The sequence below is a fragment of the Mauremys mutica genome, chromosome 10, assembly GCF_020497125.1.
Source record: "Mauremys mutica isolate MM-2020 ecotype Southern chromosome 10, ASM2049712v1, whole genome shotgun sequence".
Classification (NCBI taxonomy): domain Eukaryota; kingdom Metazoa; phylum Chordata; order Testudines; family Geoemydidae; genus Mauremys; species Mauremys mutica.
Window position 1 is genome coordinate 60310465 of NC_059081.1, and position 14236 is coordinate 60324700.

The window sequence follows — 14236 nt, forward strand, 5'->3', positions numbered from 1 at the left end:
AGTTCTGTGTTTGTAGGGAAGGGTGTATTTACCCCAGTTAAGTTAATAAGCTGTGATGTGCTTTTGTGTCTTTAGAGGAACAACAAACCTTATTGTTTCTCTGAACTGTCCTGGAGAGGACTGGACATTGCAGAACACATGGTTTTGGGAAAATTTGGGGCTGGGAGTGTGTTGGGGTCACCCTGCAAGTAGTAACTGAGGCTAGTGGAAGTCAATGTGGGGCTGCAGACAGGCAGCTAAGGTCAGAGCTGCTGAACCAGGGTGTGACTTGCATGCTGGTAGGCTGGCTGTGAGTGGCCCAGCCTGGAAGCTGCAGCAGCAGAGCATTGTAAGGCACTCAAGCTTGCCGGCAGGCTGTGACTCAACCCCTTACTGGTCTGCATTGCACCCCAAACCCTGTGACACACAGATTTTCTGGTTTTGATGTATCTGTTTTCATGCCTTTCTTTAAAGGGCTCAGGATATCTTCCGTCAGGCAATGAAATCTCCAAGTGTCTTCTTGGAAGTGGTTCCTCCATATAATCGTGAACAATATGAAAAGTCTGTCATTGCTCCCCTTTGTTTGCTCGATAATGATGGAGTTCCAAAAACAAAGGTTCCACCTCCTGTTCTTACGAAACCAACTGTGAAAACAGTAGACCTCTCTGGAATGAACAGCCTGGAGACAGATCTGCAGGCAACACTACAGCACGCTAAGAAACCATCTTCGCCATCACTGTCTCCTCTGATGGGCTTCGGCAACAAGAAAAATGCAAAGAGAATAAAGATAGACCTTAAGAAAGGTAAAGGGTAAACAATCAGCGGTGATGTAATATAACAATTACATGTTCTCTGTGTTGGTACCTTAACTTTTAACTGAACTAGTGACACGGGGCCAGCTGAGTGTTTAAACAGTTCCGAATACGTCACTGGGGACTCTTGCCACCTTTTTCCTGCCCTGTTTTGTTTTTACAGGCTAGTGTGACATCGTTGGGGGACGAAGTTCATATAAGATGATACTGTTGCATTCTGCACTTAGGAAAAATGAGCAGAACAGGAAAAACAAATACAAAATGTCCATGGCTTTGTAGTTAGAAGATCCAGAGGCCACATAATCTGAAGTGAAGAAGAAGCTGTATAGAGTGTGCAAGGGGGATAGTTTAAAAGAACGATAAAGTAGAGCAAGTACATGGGATGCAGCAATTAAATTTGAGAATGTGCAGTGCAGCCCCACAGGTTATTTGGAGTGGAGCTTTCAGGCACTTCCCTGTAATTCATGGATTTTGAAGCCAGAAAGGACCATTATGATCATTTGGTCTGACCCGATAAGTGGTTCATGATAGGTAACATAGGCCAGAGGAGTTCCTGTTATGAATGCCTGCATCAAGTCCAGTAGTTAGAGCACATCTTTTATAAAAACATCCAGTCTTGATTTTAAAATGTCCAGTGATCGAGAATCTCCCACAACCCTTGATAAATTGTTTCAATGTTTAATTGCTCTCACTGTTACAATCAGCACCTTATTTCTAGTCTGAATTTGTCTAGCTCCATCTCCCAGCCATTGGCTCTTGTTATCCCTTCGTTTGTTTAACTGAATAATTCTTTATTCTCCCAGTGTAGATACTTATGGGCTGTGACCAGGTCATCCCTTAACTTTCTCTTTGATAAGCTTGAATATCTCACTGTAAGCAGGGCTGGCTCCATGCATCAGCTTAGCAAGCAGGTGCTTGGGGCGGCCACTCTGGAGTGGGGCGGCACATTCAGGTATTTGGCAGCAATTCAGCGGAGGGTCCCTCACTCCTGCTCGGAGCGAAGGACCTCCCGCTGAATTGCTGCAGATCGCGGCTTTTTTTTTTGGCTGCTTGGGGTGGCAAAACCCTTGGAGCCCGGCCCTGACTGTAAGGCATGTTTTCCAGTCTCTTAATCAGTCTTTCGATTTTTCTCTGAATTTCCTCCGATTTAACATCCTTTTTTGAAATGTGGATACCACAACTGGACAGAGTGTTCCAGTAGTGGTTGCACTAATGCCCAATACAGAGATAATATTAGCTCCCTATTCCTACTTGATATTCCTCAATTTATATATCATGACCCCCTAAGTCCTTTTCAGAATCATTGCTTTGTAGGATCAAGTCCCCATCCTGTAAGTATGGCCTCTGTTCTTTGTTCCTAGATGGTAAGACCTTATATTTGGCTGTATTGAAATTGCCTTCACTCACTTTGCTAAACAGTCCAGATCTATCACCTTCATTATTTACCAGTCCCACACTCTGTGTCATCTGCAAACTTTATCAGTAGTGATTTTATGTTTTCTTCCAGAGCATTGACAAAAATATTAAATAGCTTAGAGACAAGAACTAATCCCTGCAGGACCTTACTGGAAACACACCCTTTTGATGATGATTCCCTATTTACAATTATATTTCACTATCAGTATGCTAGTTTTTAATCCATTTAATATGTGCCATGTTATTTTTTTTAGTATTCTAGTTTTTTAATGAAAATGTAACGTGATACCAAGCCAAATGCCTTACAGAAGTCTAAGTGTATTTATCAAGCAAACCTATTATCTCATCAAAAAATGATACTAATTTGGTTTGACAAGTTTTATTTTCCATAAACCCATGTTAGTTGGTATTATAAAAACATTAATTCTTTATTATTCAAGTTCCCCATCAGCCATTCTATTATTTTACCTGGGATTACTGTCAGGCTGGCAGGCCTATAGTTACTCAGGTCATCCTATTTACTCTTTTTAAATATTGGTAAAATGTTATCTTTTTCTGGTCTTCTAGAGCAGGGGTCCCCAACCCCCGGTCCGCGGCCCGGTACCGGTCCGCGGCCTCTTAGAAACCGGGCCGCGAACCGACCCAGTGGAGCTTCCGCAGGCATGCCTGCGGGAGGTCCAGCTGAGCCGCGGGACGAGCGCTCCCTCCGCAGTCGTGCCTGCGGGAGGTCCGCTGCTCCCGGGGCTCAGCTGGAGCTTCCGCAGGCACGCCTGCGGAAGCTCCACTGGAGCCGGTGGACCTCCCGCAGGCTTTTTCCTAAGTACAGAACAAAAATATTTATTTAACACTTCTGTCTTTTCGTTATTATTACTGACAATTCTACCATTTCCATCCAATAATGGACCAATATCATTGTTAAGATTTCTTTTATTTGTGATGTTTTCAAAAAACCACAGAACTCTTTCTTACTGTGCAGTCTCTCTGCTGGCCATATATTTCTGCTTGTGTCCTTTTGCGTCCCTTATCAATTTTCAACAATTCCTAGCAAATAACTTCTATTTATTGTTATCAGTACCCCGTTTTTTACATTTATTATAAATGGAGTTGTTTTTGTTCTGTTTATATTGCTGCTTTTTTGCTTCCCTTTTGAACCAGGCTGAGGTTTATTTTTTATTTTTAAACTATCATAGCCTGCTTTCTCGATTTGTAGCTTTTTGGGCATCGAGTAAAATGTTCTGAAACCGTTCCCAATTATCATTCATATTTTTATTTAAATTTTTCTCCCAGGTGATTTGGTTCATAATTGTTTTCTGGTTTGCAACATTGGCTCTTTTAAATTCTGTTTACACATAACAAATGTAAAATAGTCATGATCACTTGAATTAAGCAACCACTAATTTTTAGTTCTGTGATATATTCTTTTTTAGGTGTCAAGCTGAAGTTCAATATTGAATTCCCCTGTTATAGCTGCCACACTTTTTTGTGGTAGGAAATAGTCATATATGACTTTTAGAAATTACAAGGATGTTCTAATACTGGCAGCATGAGAACTCTAGTATATGTCACCCAAATTTGAAATCGCTCATGATGAGTTTTCACTATACATTACAGATGGGTGCTTAAGGAGACAGTCGTCGTCTTCTCTCTTGATTTGGTGGTCTGGAGCAGACATGCATTAGCACCAGTCTTGTGCTTTAACTGTTAAAACATTGATCCATAAGCATGCAAGATTATTTGCTTCCAAAGTTGTCAGTGGCTTGGAAATAGGCAATGCCATCGTGACACAGAGTGCTACTCCTCATTCCTTTTTGCACACTTGATCCTTCCTTAAATAGGTTATAACCAGAGATGTTGACATTCCAATCATGCAAATTTTCCCACCGTGTTTCAATAATATCAACAAGGTTGAATTTATCCTCATAAATGAGCAATTCTAATTGCTCGTTTATTACCCACACTCCTAGCGTTGGTGTACAGGCAATTAAAATTTTTCTTCTCTTGGTGCCTTGATTAATTTGGTTCATGGCATCTTGATTTTGCGCTAAATAAATGCTCATTTGTTCGTCCTTCCCTCGCTTCACTCACTCCTTTTGTTGTTAAACATCCTGCTGTTCCCTAGAAGCTTGGTTAGCCTTCTGCTAAAATGGAGGCTATCCAATCTATACAACCACTCTCTCCATAAGAGAGAGGTCAATTTTCCTCATGATTAAAACCTGCTACCTTACACTACTTAGTCAGTAGTTCTCTACCAGAATCGCCTTCTTTCTGTCTTCCTTCACTCTTGGGACAGAAAGGATTTCAAGAAAAATCACTTGGACATGGCTCCTTCAGCACTCTTCCAAGTTCTCTGAAGTTGTCTGTAACTTGTGAGATATCATGTGAAGCAGTGTCTTTAATGCCAATATGCAGGGCTGGCTTTGATAACCTCAATCTTCCAGACCCTTGCCAGACCGATTAAAACCTAAGTGTGCATAGCTTTCTGCTTAAGATAATATCGAGTCATTCCGCATTACTAAGACTTAAGTACAGTTTTCCATACCCTTTGAATGGTATAAAGTTTTTGTGCTCTTCATCACTGTCACCATATTTCTGCCTTTAATTTAATTTTGAGCATATTTTGAGTAACAATCATGTCATTGATTGTAGGCACACAGTCTGGTGTCCGTCAGTCCCCCTTCCTGTATTTGTGCTGCTTTGCCTAATTTTTTTACCATAATTTTCTTTGCTTTACACCACTATGTGCAAACTATTTTATGAGATGATTTGACTCTAAAGGATTAATATCTAAAGCAGTCCCAAAACTACCTGGGAAAGAGGCATTATATTTAGAGTGAGCCCTCCATTTAGTTTCTGATTGGAACATGGGTAATTCAAAACTATTTTAGTTCATGCATATTAACTGCAGGGTCTGAACCTGTCTCTTCTGACAGTGGCGTAATACTTACTCTTCTGGTCCTCCATGAAATCATGCTCAATGGCTGAAGCAGCTTTTGTTGAAATCTAATCTAAATGCTTGCTCTTGATACTTACATTTTTAAATTTTACTGTTCCGTTATTTTAATTAATATCATTTTCTTGTTGAAATTTACAATGAGCCTTCTCTATCTGCACTGTAGGTCCTGAAGGACTTGGTTTCACTGTGGTTACCAGAGACTCTTCAATCCATGGCCCTGGTCCTATTTTTGTGAAGAATATTTTGCCAAAGGGGGCAGCAGTCAAAGATGGTCGTTTGCAGTCAGGAGACCGAATACTGGAGGTTAGCAGAACTAGGAATATCAAACATCCTTTCCTTTCTCACCACTAAAGATTGTTTATTGACTTTTAACATATATGTTTTATATATATTTGTATTTCCTATAATTACTAATGACCAACATAGCATGGCATGTTCCTAACTTAAACCCCATATTTCCCCATATTGTAGGTTGTTGGGTTTTTTTTAAAAGTACCGTGCTTTCATACTGCTTGTTGACTTAAATATACAGTTCAGAATCAGGTGCCTATGAAAATAGCCTTGCAAGGCATTCAAACAAGGGAGAGCTGATAAAATGGCTGCCTGATTTTGAAAGTAGATACATCAATTGAAATAATATCCAAGAATCTGTGTATTCACTGTGAATGTTTTTCTAATGCATATTTTAAATCAGTTGCATTGTATTTTCTCGGTTTTAAATGTTCATACTTGTATGACTTATGAACTCATTATCTATGGGGCTATTTTTACTTGCTAACCTCAAAGAGCGCTAATGTAAACAATATTACTTACCTCTTGTTTAGTGGTTTTCATTTTCAAAGAGCTTTACAAACTGATTAATCTTTACAAAACCCCTGCCAGGTAGGTATTATAAATCCCCATTAACAGATGGTGAAACATAGCAAAGAGGATAAGTGATTTGTGTAGGCCTGAGAGGAAACGCGCTCTGGCAACCAAATTAAGAGCTTGGGTGCATGGCTCTGCAGCGCAGATTACGGGGGTGTGAATTTCATCACGCACTGAAGTGTTGCTCTGTAACTGCCCTATATAAACCTTGCTAGCATGAACTCTCAGGTGTCTAATTTGCAGTAATGTAGTCCCAGAAGACTACTACAATGCAAGCTAGGTACTTTGTAGTTCCCGCTAGTAGGGTCTACACAGGGCAGTCACAGCTCAACACTTCAGTGTGTGCTGCAACTCACGGTCCCGTGGTCTGTGCTACAGGACCATGCAGACAACCCTTAAAACTCAACATTTCTTGGTTCTCAGACCACTGAAACACACCTCTCCCAGTTTAGAAAATCAAAGACGCCACTTGTTAGTCAGAGTTATTGTTTGTTTGTTTCCTAATTACGTCCATTAGGTGAACAGCAGAGATGTCACTGGCAGGACCCAAGAAGAACTAGTGGCTATGTTGAGAAGCACTAAGCAAGGGGAGACTGTCTCTCTGATCGTGGCTCGGCAGGAGGAAGCCTTTCTGCCTCGAGAGCTGGTAATGTTCTTTCTGCTATGCTGAATCAGACTAGTTCTCTGTGTTTAAAAATTGACCTAAGAAATACAAGTAAACTGCCGCTGGATGAGAAGCCAGTGAAGGGCTATTATTTAAGGCTGGTCTTGGAGAAGTATTTATATTTAATTTTACCCATTATTTAATACAGTTCTTTGAAATTTGATTTTCATCCCAGAAGTGACATCATAGGCATAATTCACAAGGGAATACTGTAAATGAATTATGTAATGATGAGATTGAGCATGCCTGAAAATAAAGTACTCTATTTTTAGGCTTAGGGTTTTGTTTTAAGTTTGAGTGTATATGGTGAATTTCATTGCTTGTGAAAGTAATGGAGTAATGACACTGGTTGCTGACAGGCTCTGAAGCTTCTCTACACAATACCGACAGTGCCTCTAAAACATGTGTTGTTCAGTACTGGGCATCTCCTAAATTGGGAATACCAATTGTGGCAAATTGTGTGGCGGTTATATGTGCTGAAGGGAAAATTCTATAGTAGGTCTCAGGGCTGATAGGGGAGAATCTTGCTTTCTTGGCAAACATTCTAATATGTGTGAGCTGTTCTTAAGCTGTTTAACAGATTTCACATTAATTTACTAAGCCAGTGTACTACTGTCAAATAGAGCAGTGCTTTGGGAAACCTTGAATAATAGAATACATATTCCTTTCCACCCTAAATATACATAGGAGGAGTACATTAATGTAGAGATACATACTTGTTTCCTCTCAAAGAAGGCCATCTCTTTTCCCTTATCTCGACTGATGCATATACTTGTCTTTTCAGTGAGAGCGCTGCAGGATAAAGGAAGGACAGCACTTCCTGCCTTTGTCTCGTTCTATTTTCTTTGAAGAAAACAAATGGCCTTTCTTGTTTTCTTACTTGAAGAACTTGCCTTCTCCTTTTGTCAGGACTTCACTTTTCCCCCTGTTAGCACCATCTCCTTTTGCAATCCACTTTGGTATGTTTTCTCATACTTTTCCTCGTTTCCTTGTTATCACTTAGTCCTTGTTGAGCAAAGTGTGTGTGTTGCCTGCACTCCTATCGGAAGCCCTGGAGTAGGTTAGTTGCTGTGATGTGACCCTCTGTCTTTCTGCAGCTGCTAGCCACTGCTTCCTGTACATGTACTGCTGATCCAGAGCCAAAATGAAGTGTGCTGAGCTAATCTATTTTTGTTTTAATTTTCCTTTTTGCTTGAGCAATTATGTAAGGGGAAAAATTAGTGATGGAATGCTATCAAATCCATCCCAGGTTTATTAAAGAGATAACATTGCTAATTAGTGGTTCCCAGAGCTGCCAACCATGCTCACCTTAGTGAGGCCCTATTTAGAAAGATCCTGAGCTCTAAATTCACTGTGTGTATGGGCATGAAGGAGAGAATTTCTAAATAAATGTACAAACCTGTCCATCATATTTAGGATCAGAACTCAAATGGAATTCTCCTTCTTCCTCTCCCCAGTTTTTTTAAACAATAAAGATAAAGGGGAAAAAAGCAAACAGTTCTGTTATGCAAGTTAGAAAATACCATTGCTTGAGAAGTGTATGGGGTTTTTAAGTGTGCCATACTTTTTATTTTTAACCATTTCCGTGTCTATATCTTTCCCACCTAGTGTTGTGTTTTCTGCTTTGCTGTTATATGCCAGATTTTCCTGGAGATCACAGCAATCTCTGGTGGGTAAAAGAGGCCGTAGAGATTTCTAATGTATTTACAATTTCTGTCTGCCAAGCTTGCTTGCTAGTCAATTCTAGACCCTAAAGCAAGGATTAGCTATATTTCACAAGTTACTCCTGACTGGCAAGATTGAGACCCAAAAGGTAGCCACATTTATCCTTCACTTAAATTACTTTCTCTGAGAGTGATGCACAGATGGCCCTCAGAGCAATAGTGATGACATGTGAATTCTAATACAGTACTGTAGTCCTTGTAAACCCATTGACTTACCATATAACGTATTTTAATAACTGAAATTTGTATTGGATGCTTTTAAGGAACATGTCCTTCTAATTTAGAAGCCTTTCAGTAATATCTGCTTGGTAGCTTGCTATAGAAACATGGCTTACAATAATGCTTGGCTACCAGATGTTCAGATTAATGCGACGTTTGATGGAAGTCATGGGGCATCTGAAAATAGTCTAAGCGGAGATTTAAAAGGAGTCAAAACTACTTGATGTGCCTTTTTTTGTTGTTTTTAATTTTAAGATTGAATTAGAGTAATTCTCTGCCACTAACAATACATTTTTGGTGGCAGAGGATTAGAAGAGAAGAAAGAATTAGAGGATTAGAAGAGGAGGAGAATAAAACACAAACAAACAAAATAACTTAGAATGTTTGTTTTTAGGAGGAAAGTAGGTGGTTAATCCAATATTTGCTAAGGATGATTTTAGCTACCGGCTGAGACCCTGTGTACTGCATGTAGAATATGACCCAAAAGTTTATTGTGGTGGTGGTTTTAACAATAGGGTAAATGCTACTACAGCAAGCCGGTTCTTCATTTGAGCAGTGCTCTGAATATCTGAGTTCACTTCAAGTTGTTGTTGGTGATCTTAAAATATCTGAATTGTTTGGCAACCTTGCTGTTGAAAGGTCCAATTCAAACACTCTGTGTCCTCGTGGCAGACTGTGTCTTTCACAGTCTCCAAGGCATGGTGCAAAACACCTTTATTTTGTTTATCATTCCATTGTTTATTTAAACATATTGGCTGCTTCAAGCACTAGTTCCAATAGAAATGAGTAAAATAACACGGGGTGACATTCTGGTACCTGCCCCCTAACAGTAGTAGAGTTTGTTATAAGGTAAGGTAATAGGGAGGGTCAAACAAAGCCTCTTTTTATGAAGGCTTCCCCTCAGTAACATTTCATTGGAGCACTGTTTGAGGGTATTGCCATTCTGATCTTATGCTGATAATTTGCTATCAAATTGAGAGCAGTAAACCTTTATCCTGAGTGTCTCTTGCTGCTGGTGTAGGTGAGGGGATGTTGTAAAAAGAGGATATTATTGGATTGCAGAGGATTGGGATTTAGTTATACTAACCCTGTCAAAGTTAACATGGGAGAGCTGTGTGATTACATTGATCGTACATTATAAACATGAAATATAACCTAAAGCTGAATTTCTATTCACAAAGAGAATAAGGGGCTCTTATGAGATTTTCTTATTGAAGCAGACGAGGAAAGTAGAATTTGGGCCAACCACAGACTGTCCAGTTAGCCGAAACGCACTAGGAATTCCTGCCATTTGTTAAACTGCCTAGGGAGGTTGCGGAATCTCCATCTCTGGAGATATTTAAGAGTAGGTTAGATAAATGACTATCAGGGATGGTCTAGACAGTATTTGGTCCTGCCATGAGGGCAGGGGACTGGACTCGATGACCTCTCAAGGTACCTTCCAGCCCTACAGTCTATGAATCTATGTAATAGCTGAGTAAGGAGCTGGTTACAAACTCAGGATGATCTTGAATTGCTTAATTATCCCCTACTACAGACTAGCCTGTGATTAGTGCATACTATAGATGCATTTTGGATTTAAGCTATGCAGGACTGTGTAAATTTTCTAAAGCGTTTAAAGATTAGAGAAAAAATGACTCACTGATCAAGGATGGATTATCTAGCTATTATCAAAATAAATAAAACATACATCAAACTGAGGCTACCATCCTATTCTGAAAATATACACAGAGTTTTGATCATGTGTTTATCTGTCTCTCTCTTCTCTCATTTTCCCCAGGAAAAAATGTGTGATCTTAAGGTGGCACTCTCTTTTTTAAATGATTTAAAGATCATTTTTCTTTTTCTCCGAGTTGGTAAAATACAAAGCCACTTAAATTAGAATCAGCTAAAACTTAACCCTTCTATGGCATGGCGCTGTTCATTCTCGGGGCAGTGGCTTTTAAAAATGTTCTTGTTATTTTTAATGAGTGTTCAAGCTACCGGATGTGTATGCACAGAGGCAGAGAAGTGCCCTTCCACCAAACTTGTCACAAATAATAAAGCATTGAAAAGGTTAATATGTATTTTTATGTATTTTAAGCCTTGGCATGCACATTACTGTAAGCTTTATATCTCTGTTGTTTTAAAGATGGTTTTGAATAATCAGGTCTAGTTGTGATCATTATTTGTCTTGTTACCACACACATTTTTCCCCTGAGGGAGGAAGTAAACAAAGCAAAACATCAACAAAAACAAAAAAAAACCCGTGTCACTGGTGTTTTTATAACAAATACTATAGGAGAAGAACCTGTGTATTGTAAACTGTTGATCTTTATATCTAGAATTCTCTCTTTTTACATATTTATTATACAGTATGGAAGGAAGCACGGTTAGTGGCAAGTTCAGTTATGCTTTTTCTTCCACTCTGTTGTGATTAACTTTTACGTTTTAGCTTTTTTCTAATTAATTCTTTGCACTACCCGGAATTCTTCATCTAAAGAAAGATTTCTTGCTTGTCTGAAATGTCCTTTTTATTTTAAGTATTCAAAGCTTGATTTCTTTATTGTTTCTTACCGGTTAATCTGCAGGAAAGACTGCACCAAATTTCAGTGCAGCCTTAACCACTATTGTACCTTCAGTTGTTTGTACTGACAATTTCAATAATTTATATGTTTAAAATCCCTGATTAGTAGATTAAATTAGGAATTCCTCTGATATACAAGCAGCAAAGAGTCCTGTGGCACCTATACAAGTATCCTAAATTATGGTTCAAATAAATTCAGTCACCTCAGCAATTAACTGTTCTCTCTCAAAAATGAAGTCTAGCTTTTGAAAATCTGGCCCATGATACACATCAAATTTTAATGCTTTTAAATAATATATAATACAATTTCTATATGAATATTTTTGTACCTTATATAAATACAGGGGAGAAAATCTTAAATGTATATAGAACCTTTCATTCCAAGGTGCTTTATAGACTATATACATATCAAAATCACATCTTCCTAAAGAATTTCTTGTGCAGAGAGTCTTGTTTGTGGGGTTGTGGGCACCACTAATCTGGAACAATCTAAAAAGTATTGACAGAGAGGACCATGCACATGCATCTTTGTACATTAGAACGTTTTGCAAAGGGTATAGTAGTCAATGTTTAAACTCTGCAGTTTACATGAACTAAATGTATAGTTACCTCAGTATTTGCAGTATTAGCTAAACTTACTATAGGTAACAGCTAGAGTAATAGAAATAGTGTACTGAGGCAGTGTTATTTAGTTATCTTGTTCATTATCTAAAATGACTATCACGTTTTTATGCAGGGGATCATAGCATGAAGTGTGGCAAGCTGGTCTTGGTATCATCTACCTGTTTATTTCTGCTGCCTCTGGTTTTTTTTCCTCCTTAGCTTAGAATAATTTGTTTGAGTTTAGTTTTTTTGTTAAAAGCCTTTTTTTTTTTGTTGAGTGGGTGTTATTTTTGCACCATTTTGCAGTACTAGAGTGAGGTTTTGGCAGTGTTGTTGTGTATCAGTCTAGCTCCCATTAAAACAAAGAATTTTAGTTTGTTCCCAGCCTTTCTCAAGGAGGGTCAGCAATATCTGTGTTGAGAGCTGCAGAGGAGCTGACTTCATTTGGAACTGGCATTGCTTTGGACCCAAATCCTTTGAAGGTGTTTAAGGGTGACCATCTTGGATTTTGATTCAGGATAGTCTGTCTGTTTCCAAACACTTATGAAAAACCCCTTGAAGATCTCCAGATAAGATCAGCGTACTTGGCATCATATACACCAGAAAGCTCAGAAGTCTTAGTTGGCATCACACTTGAATCCATGAAATTAGAAACCAGAAAGACGTATGAATAGGAGTGGAGACACTATAACATATGGCTCTCAACAGAAACTTAGGCTTTATATGCCTCAACTCCCAGCTATCTGGGCTACTATATTTATTTGCTGTAAAATCAAGATTTGTTTTGGTCATTACTTAACCCACTATAGCTGCCAAGTGGATTTATCATCTGAAAGCGTCATCAGATCTACCCATCAGAAATGATGATCATGGTCCCTTCTGGCCCTAAGATCTATGAATGTATCTATGAAAAAGTTCTTCCAGGACAGTGATTTTCAAACTTTTTTTCTGGCGACCCAGTTGGGGTGTGGGAGGGGCTGGGGCAGAGGGTTGGGGTGCGGGGATGAGGGCTGCGGTGTGGTGCCGGGAATGAGGGGTTCAGGGTATGGGAGGTGGTTCTGGGCTGTGGCAGGGGGTCAGGGCTCTGGGCTGGGGGTGCAGGCTCAGGGGTGGGGCCAGGCATGAGGGACTTGGGGTGCAGGGCAGGGCTCTGGGTTTGGGGGAGGCTCAGGGCTGGGGCAGGGGGTTGGGGCATGAGCTTACCTCGGGTGGCTCCTGGTCAGCGGCACAGCAGGGGTGCTAAGGCAGGCTTCTTGCCTGTCCTTGTGCTGCACCACATAAGGGGCCAGCAGCAGGTCTGGCTCTTAGGCGGAAGTGCGCAAGTAGCTCCGCGTGGCTCTTGCCCGCAGGCCCACCCCACCCCACCCCACTCCCAGCTCCCATTGGTCGGTTCTGGCCAATGGGAGTGTGGAGCCGGGTTCGGAGTGGGGGCAGTGTGCGGAGTCCCGTGGCCCCACTGCCTAGGAGCCGGACCTGCTGCTGACAACACGGTGTCAGAACAGGTAGGGACTAGCCTGACTTAGCCGGGCAGCACCGCTGATGGGACTTTTAATGGCGTGGTCGTTGGTGCTGACCAGAGCCGCTGAGACCCAGTGCCTTACATTTCACGACCCAGTACTGGGTCGCAACCTGCAGTTTGAAAACCACTGTTCTAGGATATGACTTCTTATTGTGAACCTCTCTGGGATTTGAAGTGTGTAGACAAAACTATCCAAAGGGTGTTCTCTTTACCATCCCTACTTTAAAACTGTAGCTGTTAAGTCAGTTAGAAAAATTAATAAGATTTGTATGTGGCTGACCATCTACTAACAGTGTTCCATAGAGCCTGGGTAATATCTCAGTGCTGTGCTAAACTCTTCTTGAAGGTAGTGTGCAAATTTAGGTCCTGATTCAGCAAGGTCTTCAACCATATGCCTGCCTTAAAGAATGTTAGATGTTAGTGCGATTACTTGCATGAGTAAATGCCTGGCTGAAATGGGGTTTTAGTCTTAACTAGTTGATGTGCCTCCCAGTCTACTTCCCAGAGTCTCATAACTTACAAAAGGAAGCGAGGCTGGATAGTTTGGTGTTAAGAGTGCAGTAAGGCACTGAGCTATTACTTATGACAAAACTCTTTCACAAAAGGAGACCATTTTCTCTCATAAAAATTGCCATGAGAGTTTGAATAAGTATACAAAGGAAGTTGGAGGATCTTGCTTTTGAAGTCTCTGACAGAGTCTCACATGGTAAAATGTGAAATGCAATTTATCATCCTTGGAGGATTAAAGTGCTGAATCTGATTCCGTCAGTATTCAAAGCTGTGGTTCCAAGGCATCTAGGTATTTCAAACTAAAGCCTTTCTATCCAATGTAACATGGACTTGCAGTGCACTACATTAATGTGCAAAATATCCATGCACAAAATAACACTCACCTCTGTCCTTTTAACAGGAGG

At 40.2% G+C, this 14236-nt stretch overlaps 1 protein-coding gene across 12 annotated transcripts in view; it reads left to right on the forward strand.

Moving 5' to 3' along the window:
* PARD3B (par-3 family cell polarity regulator beta) overlaps window positions 1-14236 on the forward strand; it is a 665445-nt gene that overhangs the window by 359023 nt on the left and 292186 nt on the right. For all 12 annotated transcript variants that reach the window (XM_045032213.1, XM_045032216.1, XM_045032214.1 and 9 more), the window contains 3 exons: window positions 454-782; window positions 5324-5463; window positions 6545-6673. In XM_045032213.1, coding sequence (XP_044888148.1) covers window positions 454-782; window positions 5324-5463; window positions 6545-6673 — 598 coding nt within the window. The remainder of the gene's footprint in view (window positions 1-453; window positions 783-5323; window positions 5464-6544; window positions 6674-14236) is intronic.